The sequence below is a fragment of the Cynocephalus volans genome, chromosome 4 (genome assembly GCF_027409185.1).
Source record: "Cynocephalus volans isolate mCynVol1 chromosome 4, mCynVol1.pri, whole genome shotgun sequence".
NCBI classification, from domain to species: domain Eukaryota; kingdom Metazoa; phylum Chordata; class Mammalia; order Dermoptera; family Cynocephalidae; genus Cynocephalus; species Cynocephalus volans.
Window position 1 is genome coordinate 161,085,128 of NC_084463.1, and position 19,401 is coordinate 161,104,528.

The 19,401-nt window shown below is 56.9% G+C and overlaps 3 protein-coding genes across 3 annotated transcripts; 1 reads left to right on the top strand and 2 right to left on the bottom strand.

Moving 5' to 3' along the window:
- Positions 1 to 635: 635 nt before the first annotated feature.
- Positions 636 to 6,706, bottom strand: EFEMP2 (EGF containing fibulin extracellular matrix protein 2). Its single transcript, XM_063094152.1, has 11 exons — positions 6,616 to 6,706; positions 6,195 to 6,312; positions 5,934 to 5,982; positions 5,129 to 5,335; positions 4,453 to 4,575; positions 4,046 to 4,162; positions 3,784 to 3,903; positions 2,389 to 2,508; positions 2,165 to 2,291; positions 1,722 to 1,917; positions 636 to 929 (listed from the first exon to the last, which is right to left on the bottom strand). The coding sequence occupies exons 2-11, from the start codon at positions 6,303 to 6,305 to the stop codon at positions 768 to 770; spliced, it is 1,332 nt and encodes a 443-aa protein (XP_062950222.1). The 5' UTR covers positions 6,306 to 6,312; positions 6,616 to 6,706; the 3' UTR covers positions 636 to 767.
- Positions 6,707 to 10,839: 4,133 nt separating this feature from the next.
- Positions 10,840 to 14,094, top strand: CTSW (cathepsin W). Its single transcript, XM_063095694.1, has 10 exons — positions 10,840 to 10,926; positions 11,200 to 11,284; positions 12,121 to 12,234; positions 12,633 to 12,784; positions 12,883 to 12,979; positions 13,063 to 13,143; positions 13,225 to 13,350; positions 13,559 to 13,623; positions 13,703 to 13,900; positions 13,984 to 14,094. The coding sequence occupies exons 1-10, from the start codon at positions 10,840 to 10,842 to the stop codon at positions 14,092 to 14,094; spliced, it is 1,116 nt and encodes a 371-aa protein (XP_062951764.1).
- Positions 14,095 to 14,423: 329 nt separating this feature from the next.
- On the bottom strand, positions 14,424 to 18,862 carry FIBP (FGF1 intracellular binding protein). The gene is made up of 10 exons (XM_063094270.1): positions 18,694 to 18,862; positions 18,296 to 18,494; positions 17,979 to 18,105; positions 16,959 to 17,059; positions 16,171 to 16,304; positions 15,714 to 15,822; positions 15,574 to 15,637; positions 15,210 to 15,296; positions 15,025 to 15,122; positions 14,424 to 14,546 (listed from the first exon to the last, which is right to left on the bottom strand). Exons 1-10 carry the CDS (start codon positions 18,776 to 18,778, stop codon positions 14,477 to 14,479), a joined length of 1,074 nt encoding a protein of 357 aa, XP_062950340.1. The 5' UTR covers positions 18,779 to 18,862; the 3' UTR covers positions 14,424 to 14,476.
- Between the last annotated feature and the right edge of the window lie 539 nt (positions 18,863 to 19,401).

The following is a 19,401-nucleotide window of genomic DNA, read 5'->3' on the forward strand; positions in this document are numbered from 1 at the left end:
TTGGATTTTTTTTTTTCTTTGGTGGCTGGCTGGTATGGGTTCCGAACCCTTAACCTTGGTGTTATCACATGGTCCAGGGGTTGTTAAACAAGTTCTTCATGGGTTCCCTAGTCAGGGGATGGCGTCAGTGAGGCACTGCACTTTTGAATCTACTTTGTGTAATCAGATGCTCTCTGATCACATAAAATCACTTTTGATAGGAAATTCTGTAGCTTGGAAAAGGAAAGCTTGAAAACCACTCACAGTCCAATGCCTCATCTTTTGGATTGGAAAACAGGCCCAGAGAGCTCCTAGGGCTTGTCCAAATGTATAGCTTGAGGCAGATCTAGGACTGGAACCCAGGGCCTCCTGGCACTGTCCAGAGTGGGGTTTCTCAGGCCCCTATAAAGCAGCCAAGCCCAAATCTTTGGGCTGGGGCCTACATCCTGCATGTTTCGCTACCTCCTCCCCTCTCAGGGTGATTCTGAAGCCTGTGGTATGTAGCTCCCAGCTCCCATTGATGGGTCCCCTCAGCCTGAGCACAGAGACCCCCGTTAGGTGGACTTGGCTTGCCTCCCACAAGCCCAGCCCTTTCCCCAGTTTGCCTTTCACTACAGTTTACCCACCCACCTTGGTCACCAGGACGCCTTCTTTCTTTATTGCCTTTCTCTTTCTGCCCTTGACAACATCTTCCCTTGTAGCAAAACAGTCATTGCTGAGCCCCAGGCTCCTTGGCTATAGGGGGTTGTGGGGAGGGTGGCCTCCTTATGAGGGTTCCCACCCCCTCCTCAGAAAGTGTAGGCCCCCACGAAGACGGTGAGTCTCAGTACAGAGCTGGCCCGGTAGCTCATGAGGGAGTTCATGGTAACCATCTCCAGGTCCAGCACATACTCCCGGGGGCCTGTCACCGGCCGAGCGAGGACCAGCATGGCGCTGACATTGTTGATTTGCTGCAGGGCACAGTGGGCAGGGGACATGTAGATTGTGTCAGCCTACATGCCAGGACTCTTCCCCAGCATCACCTTCCTGCTCTGTGACTGTGGAGCCGAGCCCTAGCCAGGCTCTGACCCAGACTCCCATCCACCCCTTTGACACCTCTGATGTCTCTCCCCTCCCCTCCAACACCCAGGCTCCTGCCCTCCAAAATCTCCCAGGTGCTCTTCCCACCCTTCCCAGCTAGTTCATTTGTCTAAATAGGGCTAACTGATGATGAAAGCCAGGTGTGACTAGAGAGTGTTGGGGCCTTTGGTGACCTGGAGTGGGGAGAGTCCCCTTCAAAGCATTCAATTTCAAAAAGAAAAAAACAAGCGCTGACATCAAACAACCCCTTCTCAAGCTGAGCTCAGCACCAGGGCCAGGGCTTTGAGACCCTCCCACTCCTCACCAGAGCTGCCTCTGGAGCCCTCCCACGGATCAGCTCCACAAGGGGAGATTCTCTGACCCCAGGCTCCCGCACAAGCCTCTCACGCCATTCCCTCCTTTTATGGCTACAGAAATTGAGGCCAGACTGGGGGAACCAGTACCGGGACTCAAATGCCAATGTCCAAGTGCATTTAACAGTCTCTAGTTTGTACTGTGCAGATTTAGAATACACCTATCTTCCTATAAAAATCCCACCTCCCGGGGCGTGGCTTTGAGAGAAGAGGCGGGGTAGTGGCAGGCAGTCTCTCCCTTCAGGCTTCCTGGGATTCAGTTTCAGATTATTTATGTCAGTTGAGGAGAGGAGTAGGGGAGAGCCTTACCCTGATGTAAAAGTCCCCCTGCGAGTTTCCGGAACGGATCTGAAAAGCATTGTAGGCGCCGGGGTAGACGGAGGTCGCCTGGATCTGGAACACGTCTGCAGGCACACTCCGCTCCGAGGTGATGCTCATGTAGCGGTGCACGATGGACGAGGGCTGCTCTCGACACAGGGGGTTGGAGGCCGGACAGAGGCAGCGGCTAGACACCCCGAGATGGGGGACACAAATGAAGTCCTAGTCCATTCCCCAAATTTCATCCACTCCCAAAAAGGGTATCCCAAAAGGATCCTCTCACTCCGGCTCTAACAGTTTGCATGGTTTCCTCATGAAGAACTACAACTCCCATCAGCCCTCAGGTGCACGCGCTCCCCCAACAGACACCAGTCAGCCCCAATGCCCTCTGGGAGTTGTAGTTTCTGCGGGGGCCTAGCGTGGCGTTCACTCACTTGTCGGCCACCTGAATGTAGGGCTCTAAGCAGCGGTTGGTGTCCACGCAGCGGTAACCCCCATGGAAGTTGACACAGGTTTGGCCCTCAGAGCACTGGTGCGACCCCGACTCGCACTCGTCAATGTCTGTGCCAGAGGAGAGGGGCTGGAATCTGGGGCGTCAGGCCACCAGCCCACCGCTCCCCCTCCTGCCCCGACCGCCCCACCCCCTGGCCACCTGTACCTTGGCAGAGGCGTGTGGCCAGAAGTTGGTAGCCCTGTGGACAGTGGCAGGAGAAACGACCTGGCTCGTTGACGCAGCGGTACTGGCAGAGGTAACTGGAGTAGCTGCACTCGTCGATATCTGAAGATGGGTGGGTGTGAGGACCCTGGGCCAAGGGCAGCCCTCACAATTCAGTCCCACAGCCATTTACTGAGAGCCCAGCCCCACGTTAGGTGGAATGTGGGAACGCAGAGGGTATGAGACAGGCCCTGCAAGCTCAGGACGGGGACAGAAGGCTCAAAGAAAGGTCTGTCCAGACTGCCCCTGCTCACAGACCTCTTTGCCCTATGACTGTGAAAGATAACTAAATAAAAGCACTGGAAATCTAGAGGCTTGGGTGTGAATCCTACTGACTGATTGGGGGGAACCTCAATTTCCCTACCAGTAAAATGAGTACGTTACACCAGATAAGATTTGTGGGCCCAGCCTGTTCTAGTTTTCAATAACTTGCCTAATTCCTGCAACCCACAATCAGCTTGTCACCTCCTACCGACTGAGCTACACAGGCAGGAGACCATTTTTCTGTTTTTGCTGCCCTCATGCTGCCAGGTACCAATGAGGCCTCATACCACAGGAAAGCAGAACATAAATGGGGGGGTGTGCCAGTTGAAGTGAGAAGTCCACATCGATTAAAATAAAATAAAATATACGTACATACATACATAAAAAAGAAGCCCAGATTGAGCCCTGGCCCTGTCTTATCCTAGCTGCATGAACTCAGGCAGGCCGCTTAGCCTCTCTTGGCTGAATAATAAAAATCACCATACTTCATGCTTATTTTTTATAATCCTCCCAGCAAACCTGGAGGGAGATATTAATGTCCTCATTTTGCAGAGGGAGGAAAAAACTATACTTACCTCCCAGGATTGTTGGCAGGATTTAAAATGAGGCCAAGCATGTTAGGGAAGCAAACTGCTCTGGGTAGGTTCTCAGTAAATGGTAGTTGACTTTATAGCGATGCTGCTTGAGACTTGATGAAGCCCGTCTATTATCACTGTCCTACTTAATCCTCAAGACAGCTCATTTTACAGAAAAAAACAGGCTCAGAAAGAAGAGTGACCTGCCCTAGTTCAGGATTTGAATACAGGTTAGCCTAACTCCCAGGAAGGGTGGCACCCACATCTTTCTCAGTCTCACCAGGGAGCTTCTGTAGGGACCCAACTGCTCCTCTCTGTGCCTCCCCCCCAGGCTGGGAGTGCCCCGTATCCAGCCGGGGGTGGAGTACACAGGAGGCACATGGGTACAGAATGGATGGGACATGGAAGCATCAAATGGAGGACTGATGGCAGGAGGTGCAGCATGATGCAGGGCCTGAGGGACCGATGGCAGAGCAAGCAGCAGAGGAGGAGCTCTCACCACTGCAGGAGAAGCCATCCCGGTGCAGCTCATAGCCCTGGTGGCAGCGACACAGGAAAGTCCCGTAGGAGTTGAAGCAGCGCTGCTCACATGGGGCCCCCATGTCACACTCGTTCACATCTGGGGGTGCCGGGACAAACAGGAGGGGTGAAAGTGGAGGAGCAGCCCAGAGCCCCCATTCAACCTGGGCTGATCAGGAAGGCTTCCCCCACCTCACACCTCCCTGCCCAGGACCTAGGAGCCTGGCCTTGCCCAGCCTCACCCACACAGGAGCGGTTGTTGGACCCCAGCTGGAAGCCCGGCTCGCACTGGCAGCGAAAGGAGCCAGGCAGGTTTACGCAGCGGTGCTGGCAGTAGCGGTAGCGGCATTCATCTATGTCTGGGACAGAGGCAGGAGAAGGAGAGCACGAGACAGAAGTCAGGTGGGGCCCGAAGGGGTTGAGACTCAAGGCCCCACCACCCATGGTCCTGTCTGTGTCTAGGGAGCTGGGCTAGGCCAGGTCATCCAGGATACCCCCATACAGTCCTCTGTGTCTGATGACAGGAGGTCAGAGGTAGCAGAGGACTGGGGTGAAGCCTGGGGTGGACTGGAAAGGGGGTTAGGTGCTAGGGCAAGAGCCAGGCCAGGGGCCCAGAGCAGGGAATACAAAGGCTGCTGCCTGGACTCACCCACACACTCTGGCCCGATCTTTCGGTAGCCATCAGGACAGGTGCACTGGTAGGAGCCAGGCAGGTTATGGCAATCCTGACTGGGACGACAGTCATGCAGGTCCTGGGCACACTCATCCACATCTGTAGGAGATACCATTTAGCCCCCACCTGGGATCCCACATGCCACCCAACATGACAGACACCTCAACGTGGGAGGACACCGGCAAGATACCACTCACGTGGGTGTGTGGGTGACTGGCACCCCCAATGGATTAGATCCTCCTGACAGCACAAATAACAGTCCACCAGCCTGGGAGCCAACAGGAAAGGCACCCCTAACCTGTGACACCCCATGTCAGGGGAGCACAGGAAACAGGCCCTGTCCACACATCCAGCAACACTGATTCCAGGACCCTCCTTCTTCCCAGGCCCATGGGTCCCGGGGTGGGGTCCAGATCAGAAAGGGGGCAGGGAGCAGAGGCTGGGAGACAGAGTTCCTGTAGTGTCTCTGCAGCATCTGAGCTGGGGCCACCTGGGGCAGGCCCACACAAAGTGAGGATCTAGACAAGGCCTGTTGTCATCCAGGAGCCCTGAGGAGCCACAGGGGGCTTTTGAACAAGGGAGGCACATGAGGTCTGAGTTTTTAAGATGCATGATGAGGACTGCAAGGCTGGGCGCCAGAGTGACCACTCACCCACACAGCTCTCCTGTTCGTCGGGCTCATAGCCTGGTGGGCAGGGGTTGGGGTGGTGAGCGGGGGGCACTGGTGGTGGGGGTCCCTCGCCATGTAGGTCATTGATGACAGCAGCCGAGCGGGGAAGGCACAAGTAGCCCCCATAGTGGTTGATGCATTTCATTTCCCCCTTGCAGGCCTCAGGGATGGTCAGGCACTCGTTGACATCTGCAGAAAGGGGCCTGCTGGGCACAGCCAGTCTCCTGGGCTGGCCCTGGAGGGAGGTGGAGGCAGGATCCCAGCTTGGCCTTCTCTAAGCAGTGTGACCTGGGCAAAGCCTCCCTCTCTACCCAGCGAAGGCTGCCTGCCCAGGAACCCTCTCCAGGACCTGCTAGGGCTGAAGATGGGGCAGTGGTTCCCACTGTTGCCCCCATTCTCCTGCCTCCAAATAGGTCTCTATCCATCCCCAAAGCTCAGCCCAAGAGTGATTTTCAGGCCTCCTTACCCACCCCCATGGGCACTGTCCTCCCAAGTTGTGATGGGACAAAGAGCTGGGACAGGACAGCGGTTCAGAGAAGGTGTACAGGGCCTGGCTTCTCTAGGCACTGCCCAGCTGCTCTCTTGCCTACTGCAGGGTAGGGGCAGGGTTTCCAGGGTTTCTGGGGGGGGGCACCTCTAGTTGAGCTGGCCCCCAGAGAACCACAGCTGGCTTCAGCCCTGGACAGGCCATTGGGCTACCGCTGCAGCTCTTGGAGGTAGGACCATCCTTGGTAACCAGCAGTCCCTTTCCTGGCATCGGGGTGGTTGGTCCTCCAGGCACACTCACCCCGGCAGTGCTGGCTGTCTGGGTCCCACTCATAGCCATCTGTGCATTCCTTGAACGGAACCAGAGGTGGCCAGTGGTCAACTGGCCAACCCAAGACCAGGTCCTGACCGTGGCCACCCTCTTGGCATGCTCCAAACAGTGGCCCCCAGATGCTCCACCAACCTGAGGATGGGAGAATCTTTCCCAGCAGCAGCCACCCAGGATCCTGATCCCTCTGTCCCTGCCCATCCCATCCCAGGCCAGTGGCCCCACAGTCCCCACCGTGTAGCTGTCCGGCTCCTCAGAATCCTGGGGAGAGGCTGCCCCCAAGAGCAACAGCAGCAGCGCCCAGAGCAGTAGAGAGCCAGGGAGGCAGGAGGCAAAGGGGAGCATCCTGGGGCTGGAAGTCAGGGGCAGGGGTCAGGGGCCGCTGCCACGGCACCCCCTTCCCCTCTACCGGGACCTGGAGCCCCGGCCCCAGGCGTCTCCCTCTCAGGACCGTGCTTGGGGCCCTGGAGCCTCCCAGGGCTGGCGCCGACTCCTCTCCCAGGCCCGGGTCCCGGGTCCCGGGTCCCGGGCCCACCCGCCGGGGGCCGCCCCGCCCCCGCCCGGTCCTCCAGCGGCGCGGGCCTGTGGGCTCCGCGCTGCCGCCGATTCGGCCGAGACTCGGGCCCGCGCCCTGCCCCCACGGACGGCCACTCACTTGGGCCCGCGACGCCCCCGCGGCCCGCGGCTCCGGCGGCTCGGCTGGCTCCGGCAGTGCCTGCGGGTAGACGGACGGGCGGACGGCGCAGCTCCCTGGACGCGCGGCCCCAGGAAGCGCCCCCCGCCCGCCCGCCCGCCCGCCGCGGCGCGGCCCACCCCGGCGCCTCCGCCCGCCCTTCGGCGGATTCCTGAGCCCGCGCCAGGGGGAGGGACCCCGACCCCCCGCTTCTCCGCCCCCGGCAGCCGCAGGCCCCCACCCGGTCCCCCGCGGCGCCGCTCGGAGACGCCTCCCGGCGCCGGGCCAGGGTCCCCCCGCACTCGATCGTAGGGCCATTGACCCGATGCCAGGCCCCCCGATTCGCCCGGGGACCACCAGACCCACACCAAAATGTCATCCTGCGCACCGAGGGCCCACCTCATCGGCGCCCCCGGAATTCCATCCCGTGCACCCGCACCTCAATCCCGAAGCCCCCGACTCGCGTTCTGCGCCTCCCGGAATGTACTGGGCACCGAGACCCCACCTAGTCCTCACGCTGCTCGCTCCAGAATTTTATTCTGTGCTCCCAGCCGTCACTCTAGACGGTCCCCAAACTTCACCCAGGGTCCCCAGACCCTCGCCAGGGACAAGACGCTCCCGGACGACCAACTGTCCATGTCTCTCCCTTCTGCCCTCCACCCCCAGAGCCATCTTCAGCCAGGTGGTCCCTGCACTCCGGCACAGCCTCCCCTGTGCCCTCCATCCGCAACGCTACAACAGTTTGGGGGCGGGGGCGGCAGTTCCCTTTTGGCCCCAAATGAATGGAAGCCCCTACGCAGGCGGGCAGGGCTGCGCTCGGGCGCTCAGGGCGCCAGGGTCCAGGGCCAGCGCCTTCCCGACCCCGCTCCCGACCCCCGCCCCCGCCCGGTTCCCGCAGGGCACGCCTCGGGGGCGGGGTCTGGGCGGAGCTGCTCCCAGGAAGGGGCGGGACCTCGCCTTGCCCACGTCTCAGGGCGGAGCCAGACGGGAAAGGGCGGTGTGTACAGGGATCCCCCTCCCCGGGCCAGACCGTGAACGGGAATGGCCGGGCCCTCCTTCCCCTTTCCCGTCCCTGCTTATCCTCACGATCGCCCCAACGTGGCCCCGGGGAGAGGGTGGGTCGAGGAGGGGACTTGTTGTTGGGTCCCGCGGTGAACACTTGGGGTTCAGGGTGAGCTGCTAAGCGTCTCTTGCTCGCCCCCAGCGCTGGGGTCAGGAGGTTGTCTTTAAGAAGGACAAGATAATAGCTGTCTTTTAGAGAAATATGAAATAAAATAAACAAGAAAAAAATAATTTTTTAATAGCTCTTTAAAACCAAAAAGGGAGACAATAACGAGTGTTGACAAGGACATGGAGAAATTGAAACCCCCATACACTGTTTGTTGGTGGGATGTAAGATGGGCAGCTGCTTTGGAAAATGGTCCGGCAGTTCCTCAAGATGTTAGGCCATGACCCAGCTATATCACTACTAGTTATATGCCCAGGAAAATTGAAAACATACATACACACCGAAAATCTGTGTCCAATGTTCATAGCAGCACTATTTATAAGAGCCAAAATGTCGAAACTGATGACTAAACGAAATATGGTACATCTACTCAATGGAGTACTATTCATACATAAAAAGGAATGAAATACTGAGACATGCTACGGAATGAATGAATCTTGAAAATAATACACTAATCGAACGAAGCCAGACACAAAGGGCCACATATTCCATTTATAAGAAACATCCAGAATAGGCAAATCTGTAAAGACAGAAACTAGATTAATGGTTGCCAGGGGAAGGGGAGAATGGGCAGTGACTCCTAATGGACATGGAATTTCTCTTGGTATGATAAAAATGTTCCGAAACTAGATCGCAATGATGATTACACAACTATGCAAATATACTAAAAACCACTGAATTGTACACCTTAAAGGGGTGAATTTTATGATATGTGAATTATATCTCAATAAATCTTTTAAAAAATAAAAAGAATAGCTCCTGATTAAGGACATCTAATTGTTCTGGGCACCGGCATGGAGCCCAAGCAATCCTCCTGCCAAGATAGAGAAGGGGTGCCATTATTACCCCATTTCACAAATGAGGGTGGTTGACAGGTTTGTCCCAGGTGCAGCCAGAATAGTAAGAACAGAATTGGAACTCAAGTCCCACTGCCTCCAAGATGCTCTGGGTTCTTTGTCCCATATTAGAGTGTTAAGTACCCACCATGTGAACACCCCCTCTGTGCCAGCCAGGGTGGTAGGTGCTCCATCAAGTGTCATTCCACTCAAGGCCCACCCCGAGGAGAATTGTCACTGCCACTTAGAGATGAGGAACCAAGGCCCAGAGAGGAATGACTTATTGCACAGTTGGTGACAGACTTGGACCTGAACCTCCATCTTTGCACTATTAGGTCCAAGCGAGCCTGCCACTTGGAGCTGCCTCCTCAGAATGCCTCTCTCGACTTCTGTGACCACAGTGACTTTCTCTGCCCTTACCTGCTCTGTACTGTGTCCCTCTCAAGCCTTATCTTGGTTGATGTCTCTCTCCTACAAAGTCCTGAGCTCCTCCCAGGCAGTGAGGCCCCTGAGCCCACGGCCCAGCCTTCCCTGGGTGCCAGCCAGGAGTTGCAGGATGAGCAAGTGAATGAGTGAAGGAATGGGGAAATTTCATTCATTCATTCATCAAATGTTTACTGAGTGGCCACTGTGCACCAGATGCTGTACACATGCAGGGACACAGCATTGATCAAAGCAGACCAAAACCTCCTGGCCTCACGAACTCATGTTCAAGAGAGGCAAGGAGAGGATCAAAGAGGAAGGTCACCCAGCCCCACACTCCCGGTCTCTCCTCCCGTTGGCCTCCCACAGTCCCCTGCCATCATGAGAGACAGGTTGTATGACACCTGCTTTGGTACCACACTGGGACCTCCAGCTCTGAGGGCAGACACAGGGCTGTAATTGTAGGTCACACATAGCACAAGACCGGCTTGGGGCACATAACTGGGCTCTAGAACTGGGGGCCCAGGCAGCACTCTGTGGACTGTCCACTGCATTGTAAAAAGGCAGTGCCACTGTCTTTTTCATATAGAAAAGTCCTTTGGCTTACTGTCCAGGGGAGTGGACAAAATGGAGCCTGACAACTTTGGGAAGATTCCTAATAAAGAAACGAGGTAGTCAGCAGGAATCCCGGGATCCTGAATCCCAGGATCAGAGCCCTCCTCCCTTACTCTTTTTCTCTCCCACCCCATTGGAATCCTAAAAAGACTTTTTTTTTTTTTTGGCACCTGGCCAGTATGGCGAACCGAACTCTTGACCTTGGTGTTATAAGGCCACACTCTAACCAACTGACCTAATTGGCCGCCCCAAATGCCAGATTTTCATGCCCATCTCTGGTCTTGGGCACTGGTTCCCAGCCTGGGGGCCCATTGGGGAGGTCCACAGCCCAAGGGCCCACTTAGAACCACAGCAGCAGTAATGGGTGTTCACACCACTGCCCAGGCCTTGGCCACAGGGGCTTTGGCCTTGCTCTGTCTGTGATGCCCACCCTGCTATCTTTCTGTCTCCTGAGCCTCTTTCAGACCCCTCATTCTCATCCCCTGGCCCCTGCACTTTCCTATTTAAAACCCAAGAAGATCAATTGTTAAGTCAACACACCCATCAAGCCTGCTCCATGCCTGGCCCTGGTGCAGGCGCTGAGGACACAGGTGAATCGGATACCTCTGGTGTGGTTGGGAGGCAGATGCCGTGGACACAGGTGCAGCAGGGGCTCAAGGTGCTGCAGGTTACACCAGAGGTTGAGGGAACAGGGAAGTCTTGAAGATGGTGGCCCATGGGCTGACCAAGCTTCACAGGATGAGCAAGAGTGGCTCCCCAGGGGGCACCGACCACCCTCCATCCCCGCCCAGCCATCAGGGGCCTGTGGCTGTCATAGCCAGCCCCCTGCACTTCTCCATCGTGACACTGATATCGGTACATTATCACGGCCTGCTTAGCATCCGTCTCCCTATCTCTTTAAGGACAGATCCATTTCTGTATCCCTAGAACTGCCCAGAACAGGGTGGGCCTAGAGCTTCTGTTAAATAAAGGAAAAGGGGCGAGGGGGGATGGGGGAGAACAGGCTGGCGGGCAGATGGAGGTGGTTTTGGCAGCCCTGCCCCCTCTGTTGCTCCAGCTTGATCTGCACAGCTTCCTGTCTCCAGCACTCTGGGCTGCACCACCATGACACGAACTGCCCACCTCTGCTGCCTCTTGGCCCTCTCGGTAGCAGGCCTAGCCCAAGGCATTGGGAGCTCCCTCCGAGCCCAGGTAAGTGCCCCCAACCTGCTCCCCATAACCTTACCTCTGCCAGTCCTATGCCTGGGGTCACTCCTTCAGAAACAACTGGCTTGTCATTCCCATTTCTCAGAGAGGGTGACTGAGGCTGGAGAGGAGGTTGACCCGCCCAAAGCTCACATGGAGAGACAGAGGTTAACTGGCTGTCCCCCTAGCCCAGTGCTTGCATGGCAGGGAGCTAAGATGGGGTCCCAGCAATGATTCCTCCACTGTGCTCTCCCCTCTATATCCTTGATTTCTTGCCAGGACCCAGGTACCTGGCCACTGGAGCTGAAAGAGGTCTTCAGGTTGTTCCAGATCCAGTTCAACCGGAGTTACTCAAACCCAGCAGGTATCTCAGGGAATGTACATCACCAGTTAAGCCCCCTTGCCCCACTTAATAGATGAAGAGATTGAGGCTCAGAGCAGGGAACAGGCTTGGTCAAGGCCCCTCGCAGGACAATGGCTGGTGGTGTTCTCCCTGGCTTCCCAAATGCATGAGTGGATACCAGCCATGAACCTGAAGGGCAGGTGGCAGCTGCTGGGGGTCTGCCCAGTCCTAGAGGATCCCCTGACTCCATAGCTGCTTCCCCAGTATTCCAGGCAGTGGGCAGGGGACCACCATCTAGTGATAGCTATGCATTCACTCAGCAGACACCTAAGGATACCCATTTTGTTTCCAGTGGAGGGGGCTCCCTCTCTACCCCAATGAACTGCCAGCCCTGCTCCTGCCCTCTCTCTGGGTCTCATCTCCCATAGGAGGCTCGTCTGTGGGCGCCTTTCAGTCCAGGCTGCCTGTGCCGTGGACCGTGCCCCATCCTCCCCCACCCTTGCTATGTTCCTGCTCTAAACCTGTGGTCAGAGGTGTGAAGAGAGGTGGAGTAGGTAGCCTGGCAGGAAGCTGGTCTCCAACCACCCACCTTTCCTTTCTGAGTCACTCTGCATCCAGACCCCATGCTTCGCTTCCCCCCAGGGTGGACAGAGATACCCTGCCCCCTGCTGCCTCTGGGGAAAACCTAACCCTAAGTGGGCTGGGTAACCACTTCCTTGGCCCAGGTGTCCACAGTGGGGCCTGTGAGTGCTACAGTTAAGAACCAGGTCTCAGCTAGGTGGGGCTGTATGGGAGGATGTCACTTCCTGCCCCTGGGGGCTTGGGAGCCAACTTAGGACAACTCCCTTTTGGTCCAGAGCAAGCTCGCCGCCTGGACATCTTTACCCACAACCTGGCCCAGGCTCAGCGGCTGCAGGAGGAGGGTTTGGGCACAGCCGAGTTTGGGGTGACTCCATTCAGTGACCTCACAGGTACCAGGGACCCTCCTGGCCCATATGTGGTGGGTGTGGAAGCAGAGTCTGTCTGCTCCAGGGATACTGGCAGATGGACAGAGCAGACCTTCCATTTTCATTTCCCAGGGAGGCACCCTAAGGACCAGAGGCCTGGGTGCTTGTCCCAAATCACAGAGCACAGGGGCAGGAACTCTGCAGGCCTGAGTCCCAGCCCAGCCCAGCTCGGGGCAGCAGGTGCAGGAGTAAACCCCAGCGAGGAGCTGAGCCTCTCTCTAGGCCTCAGCATCCTTGCCTTTCTGCCTCCCAGGGTATTATGGGGACCCAAATGGCCAGTGATGTCAACGGCTGGAGTGGGAGAGGTGCAATAGGGAGAAAGGGTCAAAACTGTGACCTTGGTGGCCCTGTCTGTCCCCCAGAGGAGGAGTTTGGTCAGCTCTATGGGCATCGAAGGGCAACTGGAGGGATCCCCGTGGGCAGAAACGTAGGGTCTGAAAATCAGGGGGAGTCAACGCCCGCCACCTGTGACTGGCGGAAGGCGGCCGGCATCATCTCTTCCATCAAGGACCAGGTATCTGCCCCTGCTCAGCACGGCCCAGTCGGCCCCTGGTGGGAGAGGAGGGACAAGGCCTGAACACCTCACCCTGCCCCCACCCTCTCTCCCACCAGAAAAACTGCAACTGCTGCTGGGCCATGGCGGCTGCAGGTAACATCGAGTCCCTGTGGGGCATCAAACACCGCCAGTCCGTGGAAGTCTCTGTGCAGGGTACGGCTGCGGGAGAGGGTGTGTACGAGGCAGGAGAGGGAGGACACGGGCCTGTCCACCCACACTGACCCTTCTTGCACCAGAGCTGCTCGACTGTGACCGCTGTGGGGATGGCTGCTCGGGGGGCTTTGTCTGGGACGCGTTCATAACTGTCCTCAACAACAGTGAGTACCCGCCTCTGGGCAACTGCAGGGGTGGGGCACGTTCAGGAGCGGAGTCTCCCTCCTTGTCTTGCTTATCTCCAGGTGGTCTGGCCAGTGAAAAGGACTACCCATTCAGGGGGGACACCAAAACCCACAGGTGCCAAGCCAGGAAGTACAAGAAGGTGGCCTGGATCCAGGATTTCCTCATGCTGCCGGACAACGAGCAGAGTGCGGGCAGGGTGGAGACACGGGTGGAGGGGGACGACAGGAACAGACCGACCGAGACAGAGGCAGACCCACTGGGCTACAGACAGAGATGGGGGGTGGGGGCAAGGGTGGGGGAGGGGCAGAGAGGTGGGGGAGGGAGAGGAATGCCCACGTGCTGAGAGCAGAGGCTGCGGGGCAGGCAGGGCCTGATGCCACCTTCCATCCCCAGTCATGGCCCACCACCTGGCCACCCATGGCCCCATCACCGTGACCATCAACATGAAGCTACTGCAGGTGGGATGGGGTAGGGAAGGGGGTGGGGCATGGAGGGGAGGTGGCCGCAGACTCAGCCCCTCTGCCCCCACCCCTGCAGCAATACCAGAAGGGTGTAATCAGGGCCAAGCCCAGCACCTGTGACCCCCAGCAAGTGAATCACTCCGTCCTGCTGGTGGGCTTTGGTAGGACCAAGTCAGTGGAGTGGGCAGAGACAGGCTCGTTCCAGTCTAAATCTCGCCGCTTCACCTCGTACTGGATCCTGAAGAACTCCTGGGGGGCCGACTGGGGCGAGGAGGTGAGTGTGACCTACTGGGGAAGGGGACAGGGCAGAACAGGCCTCTCCCCACGTTCTGGCCCAGATGTCTCATAACTTCCTAGGGCTATTTCCGGCTGCACCGAGGGAGCAATACCTGTGGCATCACCAAGTACCCGCTCACTGCCCGCGTGGACCTACCAGTTAAGAAGCACCCAGTCTCCTGCCCTCCCTGAACCCACCCAGCTGTCCCTCAGCTCTTTCCTGCTATGCCAGCTGCCTCCTCACCGGCCCCACCCCAAGGCTTTTGCCCATCCTCCCAATCTTCTCAATACAGCTTGAATAAACCAAGACAACACCCGTGGCTTCCGAGTAGACTGAGCTGCGGTGGGGAGATGGTAGATGGGTAGGGCATAGACAACATTCCCTAACACGCCCCAGTCCCCAAGGGGCCGACACAAACAAACATACTTACACTCGTATACCATGCACTCAGACACACACGTGCCTACCTGCACATGCACCCCTCCCCCAGGCTCCTCTCCCTGGAGCAAAAATCAGTCTCCAAACTCATGGCAACTTTATTATCGGTGTGAGCAGGGTGATGGGAGAAGGGCCTCAATCGTGATAGAGGCGCAGGAGGCAGCCACGGAGGGTGCCCATGTAGCGGTCCCACAGGGCCTGGTGCCTGTAATGATAACAGTAATGTCCACTCGATACTCACCATGTCTGAGACACTGTTCAGAGTGCTTTCTATACCTTAGTCCATTCAATCCACACAAAATTCTTATTCTTCTTTTTTTTTTTTTTTTTTTTTTTTTTAAAAAATGACCAGTAAGGGGATCTTAACCCTTGACTTGGTGTTGTCAGCACCACGCTCACCCAGTGAGCGAACCGGCCATCCCTATATGGGATCCGAACCCGTGGCCTTGGTGTTATCAGCACCACACTCTCCCGAGTGAGCCACGGGCTGGCCCGATTCTTCTAATTACTATCCCTACTTTACCCACATAGCTTCTAAGAGGTGGAGCCAGGACTTTGGTCCACAGAGACTTCCATCCCCAAGGTAGCAGAATTGGGATCCCCGAGACTGCAGGAGGGCTAGGCAGTGGCAGGTGGCCACCTGGGGCGAGGCCAAGCTAGACAGGAGAACTGGGGTCTCTCACCGGAAGCCATCCAAGGAGTGGACAGATGCCGAATACTGATTCAGGAAGAGCCGCACGTCATTCAGTGGCCAGTGGTCGGAGCGGCAGGGTTCCACGAACTGTGGGCCCAAGGGAACATTTAGCACTGGTACAGCCCAGTGAAAGGCCAACTCAGAGGTCAGAAGGTGGCAGGCAGGACAGCTCACCTTCTCGACCAGATCCACAAACAAGTCTCTGACGTCTTTATTGTGGGTCAGCTTGGCGGCCACATTCACCAGCCCCCGGGACAGATTCTGTGGGGCAGGGATCCTGGAAGTTCTGTCTTCTGTCCCAGAAGCTGGGGGCTGAGCACAGAGGCTGGGGGAGGGACAGGCCCCTCCCCAAATCTATCCACCTCCCTCACTAACCAAGTGCCCACTGTTCATGAGCTGGTTCCCTCTCACAGGTGGGCAGAGGGAGCAGCAGCACCACCTGCCGGTCAATCTCAGGCAGGAGCAGAGTTGCCCAATAGGGTTAGTGCACTGGAGGCTGGAGATGCCCAAGGGACAGAGGCTGGATGGGGCCACAGACCTTGAAGTTGGTTTCCATCTCAGAGAAGACGCCAAGCTTTCCTCGGAGGGCGGTGCACACCAGGCTGCAGGGATACAGGGTCATGCCCAGGACCACCTGAGCCCCCACTTCAGGCTCTGCCCCATGGACCCCCCAGTCACCTCTTGTGCAGGTCCAGAAGGTCCTTGTCAGCCACTAGCACCTTGAGTTCTTTCAAGTCCTGGAGAAACTCCTTGTCTAAATCCATGTCCATGTCATCCACATGGGAGTCTGCATGAGGCCCATGAAGGGAGTTGGGGTAGGTGATAAAAACCCCTCCCGTGATATCCTGAGCCTTCCTCACCCCCCACTTCATGCACTGCATGAAATAGAAAAGGAAACCAGAGTCACAGAGAGGTGGAGTGACATGCCCCAGGCCATAGAGAGGCAGGGGCCCCTTTGTTTGCAGACAAGGTGTGTGTGGAGAAAACATTATGAGCAGAGGTGGCCTTGGGGGGGGGGGGGGGCTGAAGACAGGATGCTAGGAACTGGGGGCCTGCAGGAGAAAACTGCTGGTGGGGAACCAGGCCCTGAGAGGGTGGGGAGACATCCAGGCACCTGGGTCAGTGGGGGCCTCACCGACGGCTCCAAGGGTCCAGTTCTGGATCATGAGCTCAGCACAGAAGGCAAAGTCGCCAAAGCTTAGATACTGTAGTTTTTTCTTCCCTGTCTCAAAGCGGTTGTTGGCAAAGAAGACAATGGCTGCATAGTCCCTGCAGGGAGAGGGGAGTAGGTCCTCTCAGGGCTTGAAATTCCTTCTTAGCAAGCAGTTGCTACCTGCAACCTCAGCTGGGCATCCCAGTTTTGGCCTCTCTCTGCCCTAACTCACTGTGTGATGTGTCTTAAGTCACTTCTCTATGCGCCTCTGCATCTGTGCAGGGAGGTTTCAGCCCAGGTTTCCTGTGGGATACAGTGGGGGGCCACAAGGGAAACAGCTACCATTTACTGAGCACTTTTTAAGTACCAGGGGCTGTGCCATATGCTTAAAGTGGGGCACTTCACAACAGCCTACCTGGAAAATGGCTGGACTAGGATTTGAAGTCAGGTCTGATCAAAAGCAGACCAGGGCCAGCCCGTGGCTCACTCGGGAGAGTGTGGTGCTGCTAACACCAAGGCCACGGGTTCCGATCCCTGTATAGGGATGGCCGGTTGGTTCACTGGCTGAGCGTGGTGCTGACAACACCAAGCCAAGGGTTAAGATCCCCTTACCGGTCATCTTTTTTTTTTTAAAAAAAGCACAGACTAGAAGTGGGATAACCATCTGCCCAGCATAGCCAGGAAGTCAAAGGGGTTGGAGTGGGGAAGGTAGACTAGCCACAGGGCCCAGGGAAAGAGTGTGCAGAAGTGGGAGATGGCTGGCCCCTCACCTGGCCAACCGGTCGGAGAGAAGAAAGTGTTGCTGGATGTTATCCACCAGGGAGCCCCGCATTTCCTCCACCACCTTGAAGACTCGCTTAAAGTTGTCAAACTGCAGGGCAGTTAGGGGAGGAGGGAGGACTGCTCAGAGGGTGCTCACTCGATAAACTACTTATTGAGGGGCTGGCTGGTTAGCTCAGCTGTTTAGAGCATAGTGCTGATAACACCAAGGTCAGGGTTCGATCCCTGTACAGGCCAGCCGCCAAAAATAAATAAATAAATAAACTATTAATTGAATATCCATCTTTCACATATCCACCTAGCCAGTCAGCAGAGGTTGACTTAACACGTTATTCCTTTGACAGATTATTAGTACCTATTACCAATTCAACAAATGTTTATTAGCTTCTGCCATCTTGCCTCGAATAAATGTTTCCTCACTCCTATCTCTAAATTCAACCCCATTTTAAACCATGGTCTCCAGTTCCTCAGGAGCTGGAGCTGGAACTGACTCTCCTGGCTAAGAGCCAGGAATTCAAAAGTGAGCAAATGTTAAGTTGTACAAGGGGAGCTCACAGGAGCACAGAGGAAAGGCATCAAAGGCCCAGAAAAGTTACTTCTCCATGGCACCACCAAAAAATCTTGTGGAGAAGGTAATATCTGACCCACTGCCTTGGATTTCAAAGGGTAGATATGGCCAAGAACAGCACCCTCCAGATAGGAGCGATATGAGCAAAAGAAAGTCTGAGGCTGGAGAAATGAAAGCCTAGAGAGGTCTGAAGTTCAAGGCCAAGGAGTACAGCTGCCATCCAGGAGTCAGAGGGAGCCAATGAAAGTTTACGAGACAGGGAAAGCCTTGGGCAGATCTGGGCTTCTGAAAAGTTCCTCTGGCATAGAGTAGGGGATGGCTTAGAAAGGGCAAGAAGAGACTGGGTATGAAGCCGCTGCCATAGCCAGAGGCCGCAGCTGGGGCAGTGTCCAAGGAGTGGACTGTGGATGGAATGTTGTGTATGAGTGGGTGCAGTGCCCACCTGTCTCCGGCAGCTCTTGAGGGTGATGCTTGTTTTGGTACTGATGTCGTCCAGGTCTTTCTTGGTGCCCTTGGACAGCTTCTTGCCCAAGACCTCCCGAACAAAGGCCTCGTCAAAGGCGTAGTACCTTGTGGAGGCAGAGGACCCCACTGACCCTCCATAAAGAAGGGGAAAGTGGGCCTGGGTCTGACCCTTTCTGCTTTTAACCTTCTGAGTGCCTGGGTGAGTCCCATCCCTCCCCGGGCCTCAGCTTCAGCCTGCAAAATGGGTATATAGTCAGACAGGTTGTCGTCCCCACCATCCCACCAAGTGAGCACCTCTCGATGAGCAGCGCCTGCCGGGAGGGCGGGATCTGAAAGATGAGCTGGTGCAGCAGCTTGGGCGGCGCATGCAGCAGGCGCTCGAGCATGTTGAAGGTGCGGTAGTGGTCCATGGTGTCGCTCTGCAGCACCGCTGCGGTGGCGCCAGTCTGCTCCAGGATTCCCGAGCGCACCCGCAGGGCCACCGCATCGCTCACTGGGGAACGGGCGCTAGCATCAGGCCCTGCCCCGCCAATCCAGAGGCCCTCGAGGGATTCCAGCCCCGAACCCTATACATTCTTTATTCTCATCCACCTGCCCACTTCCCAAAGGATGCCCAATCCTGGCCCCGCCCCCTCTCCCGTTCAAAACAATCTCTCCGTCCGACCGAGTCCTCCAGACGACCCCCCACAGACCCGAGTAACCATCCAGCCAGAGGCGATACACATCCTCGTCGATAAGAGTCGTGTTCCCCACGAATATGTCCAGCTCGCTGGTCATGGTGAAGCCCCGGCCGGTGGCGCGGCCACAGCACCCCACACAGGAGCGAGCACTGCCCGGGTCGGGCGCGCCGCCGCTGGCCCACTTCCGGGAGCCCAGAGATTCCGCTCCGGGCACCCGGAGTCGGCGAAGGACTACTTCCGGGACAGAGCCGGCGGGGGCGGGGCGGCGAGAACGAGGTGGAGGCCTGGACTCTGGGGTGGCCCCTCCTCCCGCCGGGAAGGGGAACCCCAGGCTCCTCCTCTCGTCCTCCCTACTCCGCCCACCAGCCGTCCGCGGGAGGACGTCTGGAGTGCCTTCCGCCGGTCTCCCCTGCCCGGGCAGCCTGGCCGCTCCCTTACTCCTGGTTTATCTCCCACCTTCTCTGCCCTCTTCGGGGCCTCGCAACTTGGACCTGTATCCTAAACTTAGGGGTTTTACAGGGCTCTATCCCTAATCTGGTATGTGGCCCGACTTCCAAGGGCTCTTGCTGGGGGCCCCTCTGCCCATCTTGAGGATAAGCACTCCCCTGGGCATGGGGCGCCTGCTCCCACCAAGGTTTTAACCCTACACCCCCACCTCCACATGAGCCAATAACCTCTTATTTTACCCTTCAGAGCTCTGCCTGGAAGTGCACATCCGGA

Excerpts from the sequence above, each read along its gene's own strand:
- EFEMP2 (XM_063094152.1), bottom strand. The coding sequence starts at position 6,305 with ATGCTCCCCTTTGCCTCCTGCCTCCCTGGCTCTCTACTGCTCTGGGCG. Across the intron at positions 4,576-5,128 it reads CGAACAGGAGAGCTGTGTGG|ATGTGGATGAGTGTGCCCAG; the intron begins GTGAGTGGTCAC and ends TATCTCCTACAG. Across the intron at positions 930-1,721 it reads AGGGGGACTTTTACATCAGG|CAAATCAACAATGTCAGCGC; the intron begins GTAAGGCTCTCC and ends TGTGCCCTGCAG.
- CTSW (XM_063095694.1), top strand. The coding sequence starts at position 10,840 with ATGACACGAACTGCCCACCTCTGCTGCCTCTTGGCCCTCTCGGTAGCA. Across the intron at positions 12,980-13,062 it reads CGTGGAAGTCTCTGTGCAGG|AGCTGCTCGACTGTGACCGC; the intron begins GTACGGCTGCGG and ends TTCTTGCACCAG. Across the intron at positions 13,144-13,224 it reads CATAACTGTCCTCAACAACA|GTGGTCTGGCCAGTGAAAAG; the intron begins GTGAGTACCCGC and ends GCTTATCTCCAG.
- FIBP (XM_063094270.1), bottom strand. The coding sequence starts at position 18,778 with ATGACCAGCGAGCTGGACATATTCGTGGGGAACACGACTCTTATCGAC. Across the intron at positions 18,106-18,295 it reads CAGGCGCTGCTCATCGAGAG|GTACTACGCCTTTGACGAGG; the intron begins GTGCTCACTTGG and ends TGCCTCCACAAG. Across the intron at positions 16,305-16,958 it reads CTCTCCGACCGGTTGGCCAG|GGACTATGCAGCCATTGTCT; the intron begins GTGAGGGGCCAG and ends CTCTCCCTGCAG.